At 41.2% G+C, this 24,416-nt stretch overlaps 1 protein-coding gene across 2 annotated transcripts in view; it reads left to right on the forward strand.

Annotated features, from left to right (window-relative positions):
* Positions 1-335: 335 nt before the first annotated feature.
* Khdrbs1 (KH RNA binding domain containing, signal transduction associated 1) overlaps positions 336-24,416 on the forward strand; it is a 37,566-nt gene continuing 13,485 nt past the window's right edge. Inside the window, exons 1-8 of one of the 2 annotated variants that reach the window (XR_013110439.1) lie at positions 336-952; positions 11,387-11,511; positions 13,244-13,360; positions 15,676-15,822; positions 18,112-18,245; positions 19,855-20,056; positions 20,456-20,523; positions 21,447-21,505. Coding sequence is in view for 1 of the 2 variants with exons in the window: in XM_034502504.2 (XP_034358395.1) it covers positions 571-952; positions 11,387-11,511; positions 13,244-13,360; positions 15,676-15,822; positions 18,112-18,245; positions 19,855-20,056; positions 20,456-20,523; positions 21,447-21,505 (1,234 nt within the window). In the remaining variant the exon portion in view is untranslated. The remainder of the gene's footprint in view (positions 953-11,386; positions 11,512-13,243; positions 13,361-15,675; positions 15,823-18,111; positions 18,246-19,854; positions 20,057-20,455; positions 20,524-21,446; positions 21,506-24,416) is intronic. The other variant, XM_034502504.2, reaches the window with a different exon arrangement.

Genomic DNA, 24,416 nt, shown 5'->3' on the forward strand with positions numbered 1-24,416 from the left:
CCAGACGCGCTCCTTTCATTTCCTGGCTGGAGGGGCGGCCCCCCATTCCAAACAGCAGCACCGCTGCTCCCCCGGGACCTCCCCAGGCTCGGCCGTTGAAGGAGGCGTGGCCCAGGAATAACAGGTCTGCTGCCGCACACTCCGCGGGCCCGAGCGCAGACAAAGACATTCCACGGCGCCCGCCCCCTCCGCGCACTCCGCCCGAGGGAGGGGGAGGGGAGACACGTGTACCGCTAGCGCCGGGTCACGTGGAAAAGAAAAAGAAACGAACGAAGGCGGCGGGCGCCCGCGCAGGCGCCATAAACTCGGAGCCTGAGCGGGGAGGCGACGTCTTCGGTCGGCGCAGGCGCCGTGGCCCAACTGGGGACTTTGTTCTCCGCGGAGAAACTCAAGGGCGGTGCCGGTAGGCGCCTGCGCACGCGCGCCGCCTCATTTCCGGTGCTCTCTCGCTGGGTCGCTCGGGTCGGCTTCGGTCGCTGTCGCTCCGGTTCTTCCACCCCCGCCAACCGCCGCTCGGGCCTCAGTTGCCGCCGCGTTGCTTCCTCGCTCGCACGCCACACATCATCCCCGATGCAGCGCCGTGACGACCCTGCCGCGCGCCTCACCCGGTCCTCGGGCCGCAGCTGCTCCAAGGACCCGTCAGGTGCCCACCCCTCGGTGCGTCTGACCCCGTCTCGGCCGTCGCCGCTTCCTCACCGGTCCCGGGGAGGCGGAGGTGGGCCCAGAGGAGGCGCTCGGGCCTCGCCCGCCACGCAGCCGCCGCCGCTGTTGCCTCCCTCTACCCCGGGTCCCGACGCGACTGTGGTGGGTTCCGCGCCGACCCCGCTGCTGCCCCCGTCAGCCACAGCCGCGGCCAAGATGGAGCCGGAGAATAAGTACCTGCCTGAACTCATGGCCGAGAAGGACTCGCTCGACCCGTCCTTCACTCACGCCATGCAGCTGCTGTCCGTAGGTAAGCGGGTCTCGGCGTACCTCCGGGTCTCCCGGTACTGGCGGTGGGTGGCCGCCGCTTTGTTCTTGCTCCCGCCCCCTCGGAGCTCGGGCATCTGCACCCACAGTCCCACCCCGGCTCAGGGTGTAAGGGAGGATTTCTGAGGCACGGACGAGGCCCGAAGAGGACTCGCGATCTCCGAGCGCGGAGAGGTTGATGGATAGTACTGTGCTCCCGCCCCCTTCTCCTCCTCCCGTAGTAGCTGCCCCGCGCGCCAAGGACCCGCTCTTAACAGAAACGAACCTATTTCTCCCCGCTTTCCCAAAGAGAAAACATTTATTTTTTTATTTTTTTATTTTTTTGGTTCGCGGGTGGTGGAGAGCGTCTTGACCTCGGGGGGAGGTAAGAGGTAAAGACAGCGGGAATGTCGGACCGGCTCCGCGCATCTGCGGAGCGGTGCGCGATTTAGCGGGAACTCGGGTCTAAGTTCATCAGATGTTGGGGCGACGAGAGAATCCGGGAGCTTGAGGTTTTTCTCAAGCAAAGTTTTTCGGTTTTTCATTTCGGCTTGTCGAATAAGAATTGTTGCAGACCTGGATGGTTTTTCTCCTTTATTTTAAAATGTGTTTTTGAAGTTATGCCATAGTGGGGGGAAATAACCCAGGAGACCGTGGAAAGAAATGATAGAGGGTGGTAAGGGACGGCAGGTTCTTTTGCGTGAGATGAACGAAAAATTGGTCTTTTTGTTTTCGTTTTTGCTCGAGTAGAGATAATTTAAGAATAGTAGCCTTTGTTCTCTGCTTGTAGACTAGCGAGCTCTCTTCTCATGACTTGACTGACTTAGACATTTTTCTTATTCAAACTGCCTGTTGGACCTTCACTTGTAATTAGCCATGGTTTTAGGAAGTATTTTTTTATGATATCTAAATTTTATTAAACCTGTAACACTTTGGGGGAGAATTCTTTCCCCCTCTCCAGAGCCCCCAGATTTCCTCGTTACACAAATCAGCAGACTCTGACCAGAATGGTACTGTGGACAGTTCATTGTGAAAATACCATTATCTAATGGAGAGATGGATCAGCCGTTAAGAGCACGTTCTTTTCTTCCACAGGGGTTCAGCTCCTGGGTGACTCTCAGACACCTGTAATTTCAGCACTGGGGGATCTGATGTTCTCTTATGTCCTACACAGGCACTCAAAATACAAAGCTGAAAAGAAAAATACCATTTTCCTTCATCTATTCTGTCTCCCAGCGTTGTTGAAGGGACTTTACCTTTTGTATAGTGCAAAAAGGTCAGGTATCTACAATGACTTAAAGACCTGCTTTTCTTTCTAGTCAAATATAAAGACAGCAAGTAAGGGTCTTGAAGCACAGTAAAACAAAACCTGTGGTCAATAAATAGAAACATCAATTGTTTGAGCTTCAGTTTAGTGCCTCTGTTTTGTAACACTCAGGTTCTTGTGTTTCTGTTCTTTTGTTCTGACAACTTAGTTACCGGGAAGGATTTTTATTTTTCCCTTTTTAAAAAACAAAACAAAAAGGAGACAGGTCTCAAGTAGCTGAGGCTGGGTTCTCACTATATAGGCAATGGTGACCTTGAACTTGTAGTCTTTTTCTTCCAGTGCTTGGGAGGTGTGCCCACAACACTCAGTTTATGCAGTACCTAGGATCAGACATAGTACTTTACTAAGTGATCTACATATTTGGGCCATTTTTTAAAAAATATTTTTATGCTGGTTTGCAAATAGCAAACACCTGTGTTTGATCGATTTCGAATAAGTGCCTGCAGAATATCACTATGATAAAGGTTGACTGGTAGTCTTTTATTTCCTCAAGTCTTTATAACCTGTTAGATTAATTACTGAAGAATTATATCAGTTTTAAGATGTTAACTTTGGAGACTGAGACCGACTCTTAACTAGTGACTTGGTCCTGGGAAACTTACTAAGTCTCTGCAGTGTCATCTGTAAAGTGGTAAGTGTGAGGTCTAAGTTATATGTAAAATCAGCCAGTTTCTTTTGACCTGTACCCACTAGATAAGATGTCACCATGGTTTTCTTTTAGTTATAAATCCCTATATACATAAGGCATAGTTTGGCCTTTCTCACTTCAAGTGTGTGATCATTTTCTTTTCAGTTTTTCTGGGTTAACAGAAATTTATTTTTTCTTTCTTTCTTTCTTTCTTTCTTTCTTTCTTTCTTTCTTTTTTTTTTTCAAGGCAGGGTTTCTCTGTGTAGTCCTGGCTGTCTTGATACTCACTCTGTAGACCAGGCTGGCCTCGAACTCAGAAATCCACCTGCCTCTGCCTCCCAAGTGCTGGGATTAAAGGCGTGCTCCACACTGCCCGACCATAGCAATCCTTCTGTTTATTAAATTATTTACTAATACTGATCTTCACCACTACCCGGCCCAGAAATATTGTTTCTTAAATGTTTCTTTTAGCTCTGCAGTCAGAGTTTAACTTTGGTGTGATTATTAAGAGAAAACACTTTAATTTTTAAAGTTGGGTCTTTTTTGCTTTTGCCTTATTTAAATTTTTTAAAAATTTTATTAATTTCTGTGTGCATTGGTGTTTTGCCTGTGTGTCTGTGTCAGATCCCATGGGCGTGGAGTTATAGACCACTGTGAGTTGCCATCTGGGTGCTGGGAATTGAACCCAGGTCCTTTGGAAGAACAGCCAGAGCTCTTAACTGTTGAGCCATCTTCCTGGCCCCAGTTTTTGTGTTTGTTTGGTTTTTTGTTTGCTTGTTTGTTTTTGTTTTTGAGCTAGGATCTAGCTATGTAGACATAGACTTGGCTGTCTTCAGACTTAGGTCCACCTGCCTCTGCCTCTGGATGGCTGAGAAGACAATCCTGTTACCATTACAGAAGAGATAAAAGGTCCAAAGATAATAGTTGACTAAACTAACACAATTAGCAACATCAACAGGATTTACCGTCAGTCTACATTTGATTCACACATTTGACTCCTTTTTCCTTCCAACAGCTAAAAGTTTTTGACTTGGTCCCTCATACACTGCCTGCTGCAAATTGAATTTTAAAAAGACAGACCTAATTGGTTGAAATCAGAAAGGTATGGGAAAGTCTGGAGTGCTAGTAGGGAAGTGAGGATGAGAAAGCTGAGATACAGAACACTAGAGAGCAGTGCCCAGCACTTAGCTTTTTCTATGCATCCTTGTCCATTTCCTATAAAGTTCATGAGAACCAGACCACCATTTCTGATACCACCACACAGCCCTCCCTGACCCTTTCCGAATTTATTTTGTTTTTATTATCTTCTGGTATGCTATGTACAATATGTATGTATCTATATTTAGTCATACACACACACACTGTGGATTAGGGGGCAGGGTCTTTACATAGTGCTGGCTGTCCTGGAACTCATTGTGTATATCAGGCTGGCCTGAAACTCAAAAAGATATACATACCTTTGTCTCTTGGGTGGGATCAGCCACCATGCCCAACTATAATTAAGTATCTGTTGAGTATCTCCTTCCTGGTTAGACTGTCAGGTCACCATTTGTGGTGATCTTCTGTCTGCTTTCTCATCATTGTCTTCCTCTGTCTTAGCAGATGCATCTCAGAGTGTACTTTGTTAAACCTTACCTTGATGGGAAAACCCAGAATTCTGAGGAGCGTAAGGATATGTATGTATGTATTTATTTATTTTTGAAGAGGAGTGTAGAATTTGAGCATAGACTCACTGCTGTGGGCCAAATTGGTGTTCCGCTGCAATGAGTCAATGCAGATATGCAAAGATGCAGTTACCTAGCCCTGCTAGAGTTTCTGAGCCAGGGAAGTGTATATAAAAATGCTAGTCTGTTAATGTGCTTTATAGTTAGAAAGTAGACATTGTAAAGGACTCATAGTGAACATTTTAAGAATAAAAGTCATCAGAAGACCTTTATGCAGATCGGAAGATTTATGTGCCAATGTCCTCAGAGAGGAGGGAGAGACTAAAGCTATAGAGAAGATTTTTTTTTTTTTTTTAATTAACCTGTTTTTTGTATTTTGTAAACTGAGTTCCAGCTAGATTTAGTTTTCTGTCTTGAAGGCCAGGAATGTAGTTCTGTTGTAGAGGGCTTGTTTGGCATGTACAAGAGCCTGTGCTTTCTTCAGCAAAGGATTTTGGGGGGCTGTGAAAAGATTTTTGCCTTGATAAGTTGAATATAAAGTAGCAGATAGGAAGACATTGAAGATGTGACACATGGACAAGTTTAAGACCAAGAAGTGGGGCTGAGAGCATGCATTAGGAGTTTCCATACATTGCTGGTAATTGGCACAATGACTCTGGATAACAGAATGAATAACTAGCGTTTCATTTGAAAGCAGAACACTCAAATTCTTTAAAGATCAGAAACAAAACTGTACTTGTTAGTACAGGCCTGTAATCCCAGGTGCTCAGGGGGCCAAGACAAATCTCAAGTTCAAGGTGTGCTAGAGCTACAGAGTACAGGGGCAGCTTGGGAATTTAGTGAGACCATGCCTCAAAATGAAAGTATAAAGAAGGAGCTATGTATAGCTTAGTGGTAAAATGCTTGCCTAGCATGGCAATGGAGCCCTAGCTTAGTCTAGAACTAACTGTAAACCAGTCTGGTCTCATGGTCACAGAGATCCTCTGAGTGCTGGGACTAAAGGGCTGTGCTTCCTACCTGCTCTGTGATAATGCAGCATTTTCTTGGAGACAAGATCTTGCTATTTAGCTTGGGCTGGCCTTGAAACGTTGGATTTAATGCTCTCAGTCTTTTGAACAATTCTAGCATTCTTGGAAAAAAAAACAGTAAGGATGGACAACAGATTGAAGGTTACTAATGGTTAGGGAAGAAGATGATGACTAAGCCTATCACTAGGGTGGATGGAGATGGAAAGACGGGTCAGCATTTAAGAGCACTTATTTTTTCATGGGACTTTGGTTTAGTTCACTGCATCCACATTTTGACTCTTAACTGCCTGTAACTGTAGTTCTAGAGGATCTGACTGATGCCCTCTTCTTGACTCTGAATACCAGCCATGCATGAGGCATACATACACAGGCAGGCAAAATGTGGTCAGAGAGGTATCTGGGCAATTAAGCACCCTTCCAAAGAACCCGGGATCAATTGTAAGCACTCATGTGGTGCCTCATAGCTGTTTTAACTCCAGTCCCAGGGAATCTGATGCTCTCTTCTGACATACACTGTTACTAGGCATACAGGTTGTGTATACATGTGCATTCATGCAAAACACCCATACACATAAAGTAAAACATTTTGAAAAATACACAAACAAAGATTTTTCTTTAAAAAATATTAATTTAAAAACAAATTTCCCTTTTAAAGTTATTCCCTAAAGAAAGATATTTGGGAAGCCATGGTAAATATGCCATAATAGGAGAGTTTTTATCTATGAGAATTGAGTTCCTATACAAGGATTCCAAACTCGGGCTTTGTGGGGGCCAGTACCCACATTTTTCCCATTCTTTTTTATTTTTGAAGACAGGGTTTCTTTGTATAGCCCTGGCTGTCCTAGAACTCATTATGTAGACCAGGCTGGCCTCAGTCTCAAGAGATCAGTCTCCCTCTGCCTCCTGAGTGCTGGGATTAAAGATGTGTGCCACCACTGGGCCGTTACCTTCTTCTTTAGCCAATATTGTATGTAACATACTGTGACTTTGTATACTTGGGGTAGAGGATAGCCTGTGGCTTTTCTCAAATTCTTGATGGAGTTCATGACCTCATCCTCTCCCCAGAGAAAAGGTCAGGAACCTAATATGCTAGGTGTTCTTACTTGAAACAACAATTCTGTAAAAACCACGGGGTAGGGTTTATTTACATAAAGATCATCGTCTTATTCTTTCCAAAAGATGACACTAACAGAAAAAGGTGTAGAGGCTGGAAGTAGTAGATGAATGAGGGAAGTTTTTCTCACAGAAGGCCTCTGTCTGGAGTGCTAGGGCCACAGGCATGCGCTATCCTATTTGGTTAGGGTTAGCCAGGGGAAGCTTCCTTTTCAAATAAATGAGGATGTTTCTCTCCAAGGATTGCAGTTACTTATTTTGATGATTGTAAAAATCCAGAAATTAATAACAGGAGCAGGGGTGCCATGGTCAGAAGTATGAGCCAAGTGCACCTGGAGTCAGAGGATGACATCATTTTATTCTTTGGAACAGATTTGCTAAGCTCATCTTGATGCTTTAGCAAAAAAGAAAAAAATACTTAACTGTTTTGTTTTATAATTAGTTTAGTTCTTAATCAAATGTTAAGAAATTAATGTATATAGTAGTCTCTTCTTAGCCAATGCAATTAATTTTACATACATACACAAAAAATTTGTTTTGGTGGTACTGAGGATTAAACCCAGTGCCTTTGTATGAGTGCTAAAAACGTGTTCTATCATTGAACTCAGCTTTCTTTTTACTTTGTTTTTCCCGTTTTGTTTGTTTGGTTGTTTCTTTCTTTCTCCCCTCCACCCCCCTTCTTTTTTTTCTTTTTTTCGAGAGAGGGTTTCTCTGTGTAGCCCTGGCTGTCCTGAAACTGGCTCTATAGACCAAACAGGCCTGGAATTCCGAGATCAGCCAAAGGCAGGCATCACCACAGCTCAGCTTTGTTTAACTTTTATTTTGAGGCCAAATCTCACTAATTTTTCCAGGCTTGACCGTGAAACCCTGCTCCTTCTGAGTCCTGAGATTGCAGGCTGTACCACTGAATCCCATCTGTAGATTTTTTTTTCAGGCTTATCCAGTATTAACCTGTTGTGTGCATTCTGTTTTCTCTTTTGTCCTCTTGTCCCCATCTCCCATACCCCTTGGGAGGGGGGGTTGGTTTGAGACAGGGTCTCATAGCCCAGGCTAGTCTTCAAGTTACAGTCCTTCTACCTCCCAAGTGCTGGGGTTTATAGTGTTCCTCAGTTTATCCTGTAGTAAAAGGTCACTTCATAGTGCAGAAGAGCCAGGATTCAACTCCGTTCTATCTACCCCTCAAAATGTATGTTCTAGTTCAGTATGAATGATAGAACACATCTGTAATTCTTGCCCTCTGGAGGCTGAGGCAGGAAGAGTGTCACCTAGGTGAGACCCCCTTTAAACAAACAATAACGCTGTTCTTTGCTCTGAGATTCATTAAATAGTTCTAATTTTTGGAAGTTTACAGGGAGACTGAAGGGAGGAAAATTAGTAAAGGTTTTTTAAAAAGCCATAAGCTTAATTCCACTTACTATGTCAAAAACAATGAGTTGGTACAATTGATCTGTCTTTAGTTTGGTGACAAATTCCATAACATTGCTGAATTCAGGTTCCTTTGGCCACTAAATGGGGATGGCATTGGTTAAAATGAGTGATCCAAGACTGCTGACACATCAAAGACACTGGATAAGACAGGAGAGGTTGTGATTGTCAGGCTGACAAACAGATGGTCACATCTCTGAGTTGTTTATACCTTAGCTTTTCTTTCTTCGGCTCTTGGGACATCAAGGTCTTCAGAGGCCCAGGCAAACAACATTGAGGGAGTCAGTCTTAGAAATGTTGTTTAGAAAGTGCTTTTGCCCGAGGGTGAGACAGTTATTTTAGTTGTTGATCGTTCTTTCTCCTTTTAGACAAGTTCTTGATGTAGCTCAGACTGGCTTTGAACTCACAGGAGGCCTCTCGAGTGCTAGGGCCACAGGCATGTGCTACCATCTTTGGTTAGGGTTAGCCATGGGAAGCTTCCTTTTCAAATTATTTTCTTTTGAGGTGAGCAAAAACTATGGGTATCTGGTGTGCAGTTCACTATATAGACTGCCTGCCTCTGCTTTCCAAGTGCTGGGATTAAGGGTTTGTACCCCCCCCCCACACACACACACCATGCGTAAATTGTAGTTTGTAAAACTTTATAAAAGTTAGCATTTCATTGTTAAAGTGTTCTCTGTCCTCCACTAAGAGAACACATGACAGATGTGAGATTTGAAGTTAGAAAATGTCTAGTGTTTTGTTATTTTTTTATTTATTTTTATTTTATGTATATGAGTGTTAATGCCTACGTGTATAAATGTGTGTTATGTGTCTGGGTGCTTATGGAGGCCAAAAGGAAGCATCTGGGTCCTCTGGAACTGGAGTGAAAGATGGTTGTAAGCTACCACAGGTCTTGGAAATAGAACCAGTGTTCTAGTCAAGAGCAGTGAATGCTCTCAACCATTGAGCCATGTCTCCAGTCCCACACTTATATTTTACTCTGTTTTCTGGTACTTTAGCAGCTTGTGACCTAGAAGTAATTAACCTCTGCAATTTTCAAATTCTCAGTTATATTAGCAACTACAGTGAGTTGTTTTTAAGGGAAAATTAGGTAATATTTGTATGGTATTGAATAAATGTTCAGTTCTTCTACTAAATATTGAAGATGACCCTTTTGAAGGCTCAAGTTGTTTCTACTCTTGCTTTCTTAGCTATTCTGACTCCTTTGCGTGTATGTAAAGATCTGGTGTTTTCCTCAGTTCTTCTCTACCCTGTTTGTTTATTTTATTTTACTTGCTACCTTATTTCTTAAGAGAGTCTCTAGCTGGGCAGTGTGGTGACACACACCTTTAATCCCAGCACTTGGGAGGCAGAGGCAGGTGGATTTCTGAGTTCGAGACCAGCCTGGTCTACAGAGTGAGTTCCAGGACAGCCAGGACTACACAGAGAAACCCTGTCTCAAAAAGCAAAAAAGAGAGAGACAGATAGATAGACGTGGAGCTCACTGATTTAGACTGCTGGCCAGCAAGCCCAGGGATCCCCCTGTCTCCAAGCTGCAGAGTCTGGATTATAAGTAGCCACTTTGCTTATGATGCTAGTGCTGGTGATGATGATGGGATGGAATTCATATTGTTATCTTTGTGCAGCAAATGCAGGTGACTGAGACGTCTCCCCAGCTCTACTAAAGAGGCCCTAAATTTATAGGGCACATTATATTGTATGTAAACAAACCTTCCTATCATCAGTTTTGCAATCCAGTTGAAGAACTGAAAGGCCTAACTACATGTCAGTAGTTAAGAAACACACAGGAGCCCTGTACTTAAGAGAGATGTAGGCAGGAGGATCAAGAGTTCCCATCTTTGATGAAACTGCAAATTCAAAGTACGATGGTTCTCATAATTGTGTCTGTGGCCTTGGTGGTTATGATGATTTCAGGGGTGTGTGCTTATCTCTGGGTTTGTCATTGTATATACTGTGTATAGCATTATTGGGTCAGACTTAGATGAGAGTTTTCCTTTAAATTTATGAATTAGTGTTTTGTGTGTATGTATTTATTTAGCTGAAGAGGGCATTAGATTCTCCTCAAACTGGAATGATAAATTGTTGTGAACCGCCATGTGGGTGTTGAGAAATGAACTTCGTGGGTCTTCTACAAGAGTGGCAAGTGCTCTTAATCTTAACCACAGGGCTATCAATCACTCCAGCCCTCCCTGTTGTTATTTTTAAATTACTATGTTGTATTTTCTTGTTTTGGACATTGAGTTTGGTTTAGATAATAATCATGTATTGCCCACATACTAAGAAATAAACTTTGATCTTGAATACATGTTATTTTGTCTTTTTAGGTGGTTGGGTTTTGGTTTTGTTATTTATTTTAGAAAAGGTCGCATTTATCTCAGGCTATCCTCAAACTTTGTGATCTTCCTGATTGGTTCCTGAGTGCTGGGACCACAGGCAGACACCTCATTCTTTATAGGTTAATTTTGCTAATATTTTATAAATATGAAAACAAATATGCAGAACAGTTAAATAACTTCCTAAGTTGACCACTACTAATGTGTGATAGAGTAAGAACTCTTTCAAACTCTGGCATCTCTTAGTCCCCTTTGTATTGTTTTCTTGTTGAAGATTTTGATTTGTCCTAATTTTTTTTAAATCTTTTTTTCTACTTTACTGAATTGATTTAGATAAATGCACATGTATATACTTTTGGGTTTTGTTTTGTTTTTCTCCCTAGACAGGGTTTCTCTGTAGCCCTGGTTATTCTGAAACCTGCTCTATAGACCAGGTTGGCCTGGAGCCCAGAGATCTGCCTTCCTCTGCTCCCTGAGTGCTGGGGTTAAAGGTGTACTTGGTCAGTGCACATACTGGTAAGGCAAGAATGAATGGATGGGCCGGGCGGCGGTGGCGCATGCCTTTAATCCCAGCACTTGGGAGGCAGAGGCAGGTGGATTTCTGGGTTCGAGGCCAGCCTGGTCTACAGAGTGAGTTCCAGGACAGCCAGGGATACACAGAGATACCCTGTCTCGAAAAACCAAAAAAAAAAAAAGAATGAATGGATGGTATATATACTTCAGGTGAGGGTGGCAAGCAGGATTCAGGTTCCATAGTTAACTTCTTACAGCTTTGCAAGCCTTATCCAGTTTATCTAAAATTAGCACATTTCATCGGAACTGTTTGGTTTTTACAGAGTACTTCACAATTATGCTTTAAGCAGTCTTGCCAGATGTCTTTATAAGTACAGAAATTAAGTTCTGTTTTTCTTATTCAGAAATTGAGAAGATTCAGAAGGGAGAGTCAAAAAAAGATGACGAGGAGAATTATTTGGATTTATTTTCTCATAAGAACATGAAGCTGAAAGAACGGGTACTGATACCTGTCAAGCAGTATCCAAAGGTAATGTAAAGGATACTCACTTCTGAGTTCATGTTGTAGGCTGATACGTTGTTGGCTGTGATAAAGACATGGGATGGCCATGCATCCATCTGTAAAGCTTTCTGGTGCTTGAAATACCTGTTTCTGGAAGTTAAAATAGCAAAGCCCATAATTTACAGTATAATTATAGTCAAGAAGGAAATAGATATTTTTAGGAATCAAAAATAATTTCTTTTTCATACATTTTGTTCAAGCTCTAGGCCCAAAGTAAAATTCTGGATCATTTTTTGAAAAGATTGAGCTAGAATTTATCTTATTTTATGTCTATGTATAAGTGCATGCATGTGTATTAGTATTCACATCATGTGCATGCCTTGTGCTTAAGGAAGCCAGAAGAGTGTATTAGATGCCCCTGAAATTGGGGCTACAGGTGGTTGTGAATTGCTATGTGGTTGCTGGGAACAGAACCCAAATCTTTAAAAAGAAAGAAAGAAAGAAAAGAAAAGAAAGAAAAGAAAGAAAGAAAGAAAGGAAGAAAGAAAGAAAAGGAAGGAAGGAAGGAAGAAAGAAAGGGAGAGAAAAGTAATATTAACTATGAGCCATTTTCTGCCTCTGACTTAGAATTTAAATCAAATAAAATATAACACATATCCTCAAATCAGATGAAGTCAATTTTATTTTTATTTAATGTGTATGAATATTTTGTTTTGATGTATGTACATGCAAAATGTGTGATTAGTGTCTGAGGAAGACAGAGCAAGGTGTGGGATCCATTGACAATGTTGAAGCACAGATGGTTTTAGACTACCATCCATGTAGGCACCAGGAGGCCTAACCTGGTTCTTCTTGTAGAGCAGCAAGTGTTCTTAACCCCAAGCCATCTCTCCATCCTCTTAGAATTAGCTTTTTAAAAGAAGCTGCTGCTACCAGGCAATGGTGGCACATACCTTTGATGTGGAGACAGAGGCAGGCAGAACTCTGATTTCGAGGCCAATCTGGTCTACAGAATGAGTTCCAGGACAGCCTCGGCTACATAGAGAAATCTTGCCTTGAAAACCCAAAAAACAAATTCCCCACCCCTAAAAAAATACAAGGGAAAAAAAAGTAGATTCTTTTAGGCTTGAAAGATGGCTCCGTGGGTAAAGGTTCTGTCATCACACCTGAAGACCTAAATTTGATTTCTGGAACCCATGTGATAGGAGAAAAACAACATCCTGACCACATTTGTGCCTGTCTGACTGGGGTTCCATTGTGTACATGTTCTGGTGTCCTTCACTCCCTCTTGTAAGTAAACAAATAAATGTAAATTTTTAAAAGAAGTGTTCATCATCTTCCTTTTTAAAGGAGAGTAGCTAGATTATAGTTTACCATAGATGCTACCATGAGGTACTTTGTTCTGTTGTCTCTGAGAGGTAGGATGCTAATGAGTCTGGTCACTAATACAAGTTTATGCATGTTAAATGTTTATGGTATTGTTAAAGTATTTATTAATAGTTGAAGTAAGTTGTGGGAAGAGTACCAGACTTTATCAGGAAATCCAAATTCAGAACTACCACTTCTAGTTATATAACTTAAAGCTAATCACTAAGTATTATTAAATATTAGTTATAATATATCTTGAGTAAAACTGGGATCTCATACATACAAAGATTTCTACTTTATAGGGTTGTTGAAGATCAAATGACATGTTATATATAGTTAAATTTTTATAGAGGCATGTGTACTAGAATTCTGTTTTTTAATTTTCTGACAGTTCAATTTTGTGGGGAAGATTCTTGGACCACAAGGAAATACAATCAAAAGACTGCAGGAAGAGACTGGTGCAAAGATTTCTGTCTTGGGGAAGGGTTCAATGAGAGACAAAGCTAAGGTATGTTCAAATAAAACCCTACTTCCTGCTAGTTGTTCAGTGCCTGATATGGATGCTTTATGCAAGCAAACACTCAAACATTTAGAGGTTTGTTTGGGGTGGGTTTGGGAGATGTTGAGATAATGTGTCACTGTCTCAACACATTGAGCTGGCCTGGAACTTGCTGTATAGACCAGGCTGCTCTCAGAACAGATCTGCCTGCCTCTGCTCCCACATGCTAGGATTAAAGACATGCATCTCTGAGCCCTACCCCTCCAGCATACAAAATATGACTGTTGTAAGTTTTCATTGCATGTAAGCACTCATTGGCAATGTTGGAAAGAGCCTAGATATGTCCTAATGATCCCCCCACCCCTTTTTTTTAAATGCATTTATTTTATGTATATGGTTGTTTTGTATGCATGTACATCTACACATCAGAAGAGGGCATTTGATCCCACAGGACTACTATAGTTATACAGTTAGGAGCCACCATGTGGGTGCTAGGAATTGAACTCAGGACCTGGAAGAATAGCCAGTGCTCTTTACCAATTAAGCTATCTGTCCAGCATTTTTGTTTCTGTTTTTTTTTCCCCCTTTTGGCTGCATTATGATATTATGATACAATTAAGTACCATTGTTGGCTTTGGTAAGCTTACCTCTGAAAAGTTGAAATGAGCACTGAGAGTATACTAAACTTAACCATACTGAAGACACTAAAATGTGAATAGCAGGCCCTGTTTTCCAGTGACGGGAATAAGACCAGTGCTGTTCAGTGCTGGTGCGTTTGGGGTTAGAGCATTTGATGTCTAGCCAACAGGAATGTGAGACCTGCTAAGATGATAGATTCCAAAAGTAAACACGACTTATCCTGACAAAGAAAACCTATTTAAGGATTTTGTCTTTTTGTTGTTGTTGTGTTTGTTTGTTTGTTTGTTTGTTTGTTTGAGACAGGGTTTCTCTATGTAGCCCTAGCTGGCCTGGAACTCACTCTGTAGACCAGACTGGCCTGAACTCAGAAATCCACCTGTCTCTGCCTTCCAAGTGCTGGGATCAAAGGTGTGTGCCACCATGGCCTGGCTTGCTTTTTTTTTTTTTTTTTTTTTAGATTTTTTTTTATAGGAGTACACTGTCGCTGTCTTCAGACACACACCAGAAGAGGGCATCAGATCCCATTACAGATGGTTGTGAGCTACCATGTGATTGCTAGGAATTGAACTCAGGATCTCTGAAAGAGCAGTCAGTGCTCTTAACTTCTGAGTCATCTCTCCAGCCTGCAGCTTTTTAGTTTTTAATTTTTTTTTACTTTTCACTCCACAGCACCCTACACAGAGTGCAGTTAAATGACAAGAAACTTCTAGCACACATAATGGTTTTCCCTTCTAGGGTCAGCTTTTTAGATAAGACTTACCTGATAAATTTAGAAATTTGTTTTTTGAGGGTCTTTTAGGCAGTTTAATTGATCTTGTTTTCTTCATCTTTTTCTTTTGTCCTTTATTTCTTTCTAGATATGTAGAATGAATCTGAAGTATGTTATATTAGTTAATGAGATTTCTAAGAGATTTTCTTGTCTGTCCTGACTTTGTTTTCCCTTGGAATTCCTGGACAGTAAAAGCACTTCATCAGGGCCAGTGGCAATAAGAGAGTACTAATGGATTTAAAAACTAATGCTTGGCCATAAATGCATACATGCCTGCAGACACTGAATACTGAGCAAACAACTGTTAACCTGAGTAGATTCTAAGTTTTAATATGTTATTCCTAATTTACCACAGTGAATACTCCAGTCGTTTAAGGAAACAGATAACAAAGTGGCTTAGTTAGGGTTCTTTTCCTGTGAAGAGACACCATGACCATGGCAACTCTCATAAAAGAAAACATTTCATTTGGGCTGGTTTACAGTTTCAGAGGTTCAGTTCATTATCATGGTGGGAAGCATGGCAGCATGTAAGTGGACATGGTGCTGGATAAGGAGTTGAGAGTTCTCCATCTTGATCTGAGGGCAGCCAAAAGGAGACTGTTCTACCCTGGCAGGAGCTTGAACACTAGGACCCCTCAAAGCCCATACACAGTGACATACTTCCTCTTAGAAGGTCACACCCATTCTAACAAGACCACACCTCCTAATAGTGCCACTTCCCATTGGCTAAGCATATGAAATCACTACATTAAATTACAGGTTTAGCAGGTAGTATAAGTTAGTTCTAGGACTTACTTTACTTTCCTTAAGGGTTGTTATTATTAAGATATTTTTTCTTGCTTTCCCTTTGACCTACAGGTAAAGATACTGTTTTCTTTCTGTATATGAGTTGATGTTTCTTTGCATTTTCCCATAGGAGGAGGAGTTACGCAAGGGTGGAGACCCCAAATATGCCCATTTAAATATGGATCTGCATGTCTTCATTGAAGTCTTTGGACCCCCATGTGAAGCTTATGCTCTTATGGCCCATGCCATGGAAGAAGTCAAGAAATTTCTAGTACCAGTAAGGAAATGCATATTCTTTATCGCCTAAGCAAGGGAGAAAGTAAGATTGCATTGTTGATAAGGCTATGGTTCTTGACTAGGGTCTGTGCTTTTGTTCAGTTTGCTGAGGTTTTCCCACTACTTATAGCACATCTAATGTGGCTTCATTAATGTGTACTACTCTCTGTTGTCAGTCTCTTGGGTCTCTGATGTGTTAACAATTTGCTTAATAGATTTAATGAAGTCTTGATTCAGTTCACTATTCTGGTACTATTATGGAACCAGGAGATGGCATTAGGAAAATGGCTTAAGGTAAGTCTGCAGTGGAGTCTGTGTGCTAGACTCTTAAATCCAGAGTTAACCGGAAACTTAGGGTATCCAGTGTTGACAAGTTAATTTCAGAAGTGTTCTTCTTTTAGAAGACGTGTATGTTACAGGCTTGACTATTGACGGCATATAGTTTTTGTGTTTGTGTTTTTCTTTTGTTGTTGTTGTTGGCTTTTGTTTTATTTATTTGAGATAGGGTCTCATTGTGTACTCTGCCTGGCCTAGAACTCACTGTGTAGATCAGGCTGGTCTCCCGCTTGCAGGGGTCTGTCTGCCTCTGCCTCCAAAGTGCTGTGATTAATGATTATAATTCTGTAATTTTTTTAGAGTCACCTGACTATAGAACAGGTTAAGTATCAGTTATATGAACTGTTCTTTAACGTTTGGGAATTCCTCTCCCTCCAGATTTTGGAGTTTTTCCAAATATATAATGAGATTTCTAGAGGCTGAGACTCCAGTTTAAACAAAACACTGGTTTTTATTTGTTTTGTTTAGGACCTTTAATGTTGCCCAGGCTTGCCTTGAATTTTCTCTGTAACTGAGAGTCCTTGGATTCATTGATCTTTATGCCTCTCGTTTGCTATTAAAGCCTTGTGCTGCTACACCTGATTTTGTGTATTATGTCTCCAACCTTGGACTTGTTTATGCATGTTAGGCAAGCACTGTACCAATTAAGCCATGTTTCCAGCCCCTCAAAGTTAATTTATATGTACTAAATACTTCATAGTAGACTGAAGTTTATCTTATTTGACAAATGTGACAGTTGGAGACTCCTGAGGAATGAGTTGGGCATTGGTACTTATCTAATCGAAATAGCAATGATACGTAAGGTCAAGACAAGTAGAGAGTAGCCAGGGACATTGCTCTAATTATATCATTCTTAAAGTAGTATTCAAGATAAATAACAGTTCATCAGGTACTAAGGTTGAATATTTGTTGTGGGAAATGGAAGAATTTTACATTCTGTAAATGAGTAGAAAGCATTAGACACAGAAACAGGAATTCTCACAGCTCATGTGAAGATGAAAAGAGACTACAAAGTTGTCTTCTGATGTCCACACACATACTGTGACATATCCATGTATGCACAATGGCTCTTGAAGATCTCAACTATGAGAAAAACAGACCTAAGATGGTATTTAATACCTGGATAGTGAGAACTATGTGGTATTTTAGGCAAAGAAGTTTGGCTTGGCAACAACAGAAAAAGAGGATTTTCCTCTTTCTTCCTTTGTGGCTACACTGAGAATTTTACTCAGGGCTTTGATGTAGACTAGGGATACCTTCTTCCACCTAGCTATACTCCTAGCCCTTTGGCATGTCTTGTAAGGATCAGAGTTCCCAATTGTACAATGAAATTTTGGCAGAGTCATTTTGGAGTTTATCCAAACTGGAAAATCCATACAAAGCTTATTTATATAGCACCCAATACATAGAACTTCATTAATGGTAGTATCTTCTATTCTAGGAAAAGTAACTGTTTGCAAAGAATGTATTTAAGACTAATCCAGGCCATCAGTTATAGGTTGTTTGGCTTGTCTTGAGAAAGTTTTGTGTATAGAGAAAGGAAGTGATCAAGGGAAAGCTAGGCAGGAACTGCTTTCTGAAGAATTTCATATATGAGGGTCTGCTGTCAAGATTTTTCTCAAAGAACTGATAGTGTAATTTGACATCAAAGGATTTTGACTTGAGACTTCATCTAGGCTTTCAACTTTGGGAGTGGTATTTTGAGATAGAGTCTCATCTCACTGTGTAGCTCTAGCTGTCCTAGAACTCAAAACTGTAGTCTAGACTGGCTTCTTTCTCATAGAGATCTGCTTGTGTCTGTATTCAGGCATGCTGGGATCAAAGATATGTGCTACTATTCCCAGCTTCAAGGCTCTTCTTAAGATCCAAGGCTTGGTGGGCCTTGTGATTTTTTTTTTTTTTTTTTTTAAAGGAGCAGATGTTACACGTATTCTTTGTTGTCTTTAATTCCCAGGATATGATGGATGATATCTGTCAGGAGCAGTTTCTAGAATTGTCCTACTTGAATGGAGTTCCTGAACCCTCTCGTGGTCGTGGGGTATCTGTGAGAGGACGAGGAGCTGCCCCTCCTCCTCCACCTGTTCCCAGGTAAAAATAGTTGAAAAGGAAATACAAATTTGACTAACTCAGGAAGAGTCAGAGGGTTTATATAGTACATCAGGTATGGAATTTTAGATCTTAATAGTCTGACCATAGTTAGATGTAGCAGTCTTACTGAAACTTTGGGACTTTTAATTTTGGATAGTCTTAGCACTTAAAAACAAAAATCCATATATTCATTTATCCATCCATCCATCCATCCATCCATCCATCCATTTGTGAGCTTGGAGGGGGGAGTGTGACTGTGGATGTGTTAGGAAAAGGACAAAGTGGTAGGAATCCTATCATGTTGGTCTTGGGGAATGAACTCAGAATGTCAGTCTTAATCATCTGGTATGTTTACCCACTAAGCCATTTCATCTCCAGTTGCCTTTTTTTAAAAAAAGAATATTAATCACTATGTAGCCCTGGAACCTGCTACATAGACCAGGCCTGTCTGAAACTCAAAAGAGATCCACCTCCTTCTGTCTCCCAAGTGCTGTGATTAAAGTCATGAGCCATCAAACATGACTATATGATATGGTTTCAGAATTTTACCTTTTGTGGTTAATATTTATATAATATTCAGACAGTCTAGACCTTCCTGAGGTACTGTGATCCATGATTGAGCCCAGAGAATCTTCTAGTTCGGTCCCTTATATGTATATTATTCTGTGCTTTAAAGTCTGTTTTAGGGTTAGAGATGTGCCACAATTGGTAGAGTGTTTGCCTAGCATGCATAAGTCTCTGGGTTTGATTCTAGCACTGTAACAAACCCTAGGGTATGGTGACACAGTTATAATCCCAACACCTAGGAAGTGAAGGCTGAAGTACAAGGTTGTCCTCTGTTACATACTGAGTTCAAGACCAGACTGGGTTGTGTGAAACCCTGTCAAAAAAGGAAAGGAAAAGTAAAAAACAAAGGACAAGCAAGGGCCTTCCTTTAAGAAATTAAAATTAGGGGCTGGAGAGGTGACTCAGTGGTTAAGAGCACTGACTGTTCTTCCAGAGGATCTCAGCTCAATTCCCAGCATCCACATGGTGGTTCACAACCATCTGTAACTCAAGTTCCAGAGGACCCAACATCCTCTTGTTGACACCTTCTTCTGGCCTCTGTGGGCACAAAGTGTACATGTGGTACATAGACATGTGTGCATGTGCATGCAAATATCCATACATATAGAATAAAAATTGTAAAAAATACTCATGTGTATTCATATATACTGGACAAATTTAAAATTAAACAGCAGTGGTGGCAAATGCCTTAATCCCAGCACTCAGGAGGCAGGGGCAGGCGGATCTCTGAGTTGGTGGCCAGCCTGGTCTACAAAGTGACAGGTTTCCACACAGAAACCCTGTCATGGGGAGTGGGGAATTTAAGGTTAGCTGGGTGTGGTAGTATACACTTGAATCCTAATACCTAGTAGAGGCAGTGGCAGGTGGATTTGTATCAGTTCCAGAGCTACATAGGAGGCCTTGTCTCAAGTAAGTAGTTGAAAAAATGTAAAATCATTCTACCTCCAGAATTTATGAATAATCCTTAGAATGAATGTGGCCTAATTATTAAAATATCAAATTAATGGTTTTTTTTGTTTGTTTGTTTGTTTGTTTTTTGTAGAGGTCGTGGTGTTGGACCTCCTAGAGGGGCTTTGGTTCGTGGAACCCCAGTGAGAGGCTCCATTACCAGAGGTGCCACTGTGACTCGAGGAGTGCCGCCACCACCTACTGTGAGGGGTGCCCCAACACCAAGAGCTCGGACAGCTGGTATTCAGAGAATACCTTTGCCTCCCACACCTGCACCAGAAACATACGAAGATTATGTAAGAATGGTTTGAACAATGTACCATTTCTTCCATACCTAGGTTGCCAGAGAAAGTTGAGTGATAAGAGTCTTACTCTTGTATGTAGATAGAAGACACTGCTTTAAGATTTGGAATCTGTATTCTTGTTCGGTTGGTTTTAACTATGAGATGATTTTTCTATTTTAGGCATTATTACTAAGTTTGTATAAGTTGAATGAGAAGTAAGTTGTGGTTCAACATACAGAATTTTACTGAGATTGCAATACTAAAGCCTTTTGAGTTTTGTATTTTCTGTTCTACAGTGGATATTAGTATTTTTGAGAATTTTTCATAGCCTGTTCATTCAGAAGCCCATGATCCCCTATGAGTTGTGATTCTCTTCTCTGTGCATTTCTGACCTTTACTTTATTGTTTCAGGGATATGATGATACATATGCAGAACAGAGTTATGAAGGCTATGAAGGCTATTACAGCCAGAGTCAAGGGTGAGTCAGGCAATAAGTCATGTCTGTATAGTGTCCCGGATGGATCACAGATAGAATTGGAGAGACTAAAGATTTGGGCAAACACTAACCTAAGGAATAGTGTAACTTAATGTTTTGAAGGTATTGCCTCTGCTTTTGATGACTTGAAGGTACATTTGTGGGTGTGAATATTTGGATAACTGAATTTTATGTTAATTTAGGCTTTGAAGCTAATTGATGAACAGTTCCTGAGCTACATAGAAAAAAGAGAAAAATACCATTAGATAATTTTTTATTAAGCAATGTCACTCGGGGACTGGAGAGGTGGCTCAGAGGTTAAGAGCACTGACTGCTCTTCCCAAGGTCCTGAGTTCAATTCCCAGCAACCACATGGTGGTTCACAACCATCTATAATAGGATCCAGTGCACTCTTCTAATGTGTGTTTGGGTCGAGAACAAAGTAGCACAGTTGGTAGATGCTGTCCCAGCATTCATGAAGAATAGCTTGGGATGCAGGAAGCTTTGTCTCATGACAATACATCAAATCACCTCACCCCACCCACACTGGAGATACCTATGATTTTAAGAACAAGCTAGAAGCTTGACCTAGATTTTGGTTTTTATTGTTTGTTTGTTTGTTTTGTTTTGTTTTCACTTAAAATACAGCTTTGATTTTGTGTATATATGTGTCTGGCCCATGATCACTTGGAAAAGAATCTCAGACATTTGTAATAGGGACAAAACAGGGTCTTTTCCTCCTTGCTATACTTAAATTAGGCTTTTGGGTATATATATGGTTTATACATGTTGCAACTATTGGTGAGGTTAGGAATGGAACAGAGCATATATTTCCCCTGTTTTATAGATAATAAACTGTCTGATATGTGGACTACTGAATGAATGGTAATATGAAAACCTTAACTGTTATATTTTTGTCTTTTCAGGGAGTCAGAGTATTATGACTATGGACATGGGGAACTTCAAGATTCTTACGAAGCCTACGGTATGTTTTCTATGTCTGTGGTGGGGTAAATGTGCGCTTGAGTGCACAGAAACATTTTGGTTGATGGATTCTTGTGAGCCAGGCAGTCACTTCCCTCAGGCAACACGATTAGAAGACTTTTGAGTTGGTAGATGTCACTTTGGGGTTCTGCTTTTAAATCCTATAGTTTGTGTGTCTTGGGGATACATCCTGCTTAGCGTTCACTTAGTAAGTGAAGTAGTTCACTTACTTCCATGTTCTGCTGACTGGTTCTGTTAGGTAATGTGCATCTAACTCAGCTGGTTGTAGACCTTTTGCTATTGATCCCTTGGCCATGTTGATAGATATTAAGAACTTACTTGCTTAGCTCTTCTCCCCCCTCCCTCATTTAAAAAAAAAAAAAAAAAGGAACTCTGAAAATAATACCATGGCAAAGAAAATGCCAGCTGAAAGCAGCTTAGTAGAACTGACAAGTAGGGAAAAATAGTACCTGTTATAATCAAATCAGAGGTTTTTCAGGGGTGGGGCTAAGTCACGTGAACAGTAGCACTAAGCTCCCTCTAAGTTGGGAAACATTTCAGGTTATTTTGTCTCAGGTACCTCAGGCTGGTCTGCACTATGGAGCTGATGGTGACCTTGATTTTTCTGATTCTAGCATTATAGCATGTGCTACCATGTCTAGTTTTATGTGGTACCTAGAGATGGAACTCAGGACTTGTCTGGTATACAAGTTCTCTACTATCTGGGCTGTATCCTCAGTCCTCAGCTCAGTTACTAATCCCATAAAGCAATTAGGCTTGGAAGGTAACCTTTTCTGAGGTTTGCTTGAAAATACATTGCTCAAGTATCCATAGAGCTAGATATGGCTTTGTATTCATGGGTCTCTGAAGGTAATATCATGTAGCACTGTAATGCAGAGAGAGCAGTCTTTTTTTTTTTTTTTTTTTTTTTTTTTCATTTATTTATTTAATGTGTATGAGTAGTATATTATAGCTGTCTTCAGACACAGCAGAAAAGGGCATCCTATCCCGTTACAGCTAGCTGTGAGCCACCATGTGGTTGCTGGGAATTGAACTCAGGACCTTGGGAAGAGCAGTCAGTGCTCTTAATTGCTGACCCATCTCTCCAGCCCTGAGAGCACTCTTCTCAAGGAGAGACGTCTTCTGCTCCCCTGAGGAGTTCCCTAACAAGGGACTTAGCTGCTAAACACTTCTTAAGATGTTCTACAGAGTTAGAAAAGGAATCCAGTGGGTCCTCTCATAAGAAACTAAGCTTAACTCATTGACACTATAGCCAATCAGCTCCTGACACACACACCCCCACCCATCTCCAAATAATTTTTACCAGTTTTAGCTAAATAGAACTGCACTGTTGCCATAGTAACATTTCGGTGCTCCACTCCTATGTCACTATTTAGAAGCTCAGTATTTCCCTCCATCAATGAGGCACAGTACAAGAGTTTCTCTTGTGTATTTGGCAAAACTGCATTTATGTTTTGCTGAGAAAAAGACTGAACTAAACAGCATGAAATCCAGCATGGAGGCACATGACTGTAATCTTAGCAGTTAGGAAGTAGAGGCAAGAAGATGAGGTCATTTTCCACTGTATACTAGATTTGAAAGCAGCATGAGCTACAGGAAATCGGGGGGAGGGGGACATGTATGGGGTGTTGCAGACTGAATCCTAGGCACTTGAGACTAAGGTAGTAAGATTATGAGTTTGAAACCGGGTTAAGCTGTATACTGAGTTCAAGTCTATCCTAAGGTGCAATGTACAATGAGTTCCTGTCTCGAATAATGCAGAGCAGGCTGTTATTCTGTTTCTGGTATGCTGTTGCTATTGTTAGTATGTTCTGCTGTCTGCCTCTCTAAAGAGAATTAGAAAAATAAACTTTGTTGTCCAGGAACAGGAGCATAAGTAGAATTCTTTCTTAGTTAGGGTTTTATTGCTCTGAAGAGACACCATTTGATAAAGGACTACATTTAATTGGGCCTGGCTTACAGTTGCACAGGTTTGGTCTATTATCATAATAGGAAGCATGGTAGTATGCAGGCAGACATTGAGCTGGAGCAGTCAAGAGTTCTACATCTTGATCCACAGGCAGTAGGATGGGGCTGAATCCATGGCCAGACTTGAGCATACATATGAGACCTCAAAGCCCTGCCTCCACAGTGACAAAGTTCCTCTTAACCTCCTCCTAATAATTGCCATTTCCCATGCACCAAACATATTCCTACCACAAATGCTATGTAACTTTCTGTCCATACAGAGAAGTAAGACCTGTGTTAGTGGTAGCTAGTATTTACAGGGAGGCATGAATTCGTATGGTGAAGATGGGATAATTAGTGACAAGAGTAAGCTTAAGCAGTTTCTCTTCCTAAGAGGTCATCTGTAGAGTCAGTAACCATCATCTCAGGCTTTGGTGGCCTACATGAGAAAGGAACGAGGAGATCCTCAAGGGCTTATAATACAGTGTTTGAGTAGCTGTTCATCTTCTAGGGTATGGAGGGTCTCAGTTAATGTGGCCTTTGTTTGCTTCTGGAGAAGCAGAGTATATTTTTCCACAGTGAAACCTGACTTATTCTTGCAGTGAAAGTGGCTACCTGCTGAAAACTTGCCATCCCATGGCATGTTTTGCCATCCCAGCTGAGGCTGACTACCAAATGACTTTGGGGACAGGAGTAGCCATTGCAGACCCACTGACTCTTACTCCTTCAAGCAATGTGTTGCATTTTTCCAGGTTTTGGGACAGCATGCCAGTTATGTTGCCTATGGAGAATGTTGCTGCTCAAGGGAACTGTACAGTAATGCACAGCTAGCAGTCTGAATTTTTACCCACTCACAATGGTGGCAGATTACGATGGCTGATCAAGGAGGGCCAAGTAAAGAGAGCAAGGGACACTTGAACTATGTCATGATACTAGAAGAGAAA

The sequence above is a fragment of the Arvicanthis niloticus genome, chromosome 5 (assembly GCF_011762505.2).
Source record: "Arvicanthis niloticus isolate mArvNil1 chromosome 5, mArvNil1.pat.X, whole genome shotgun sequence".
In the NCBI taxonomy this organism is placed as follows: domain Eukaryota; kingdom Metazoa; phylum Chordata; class Mammalia; order Rodentia; family Muridae; genus Arvicanthis; species Arvicanthis niloticus.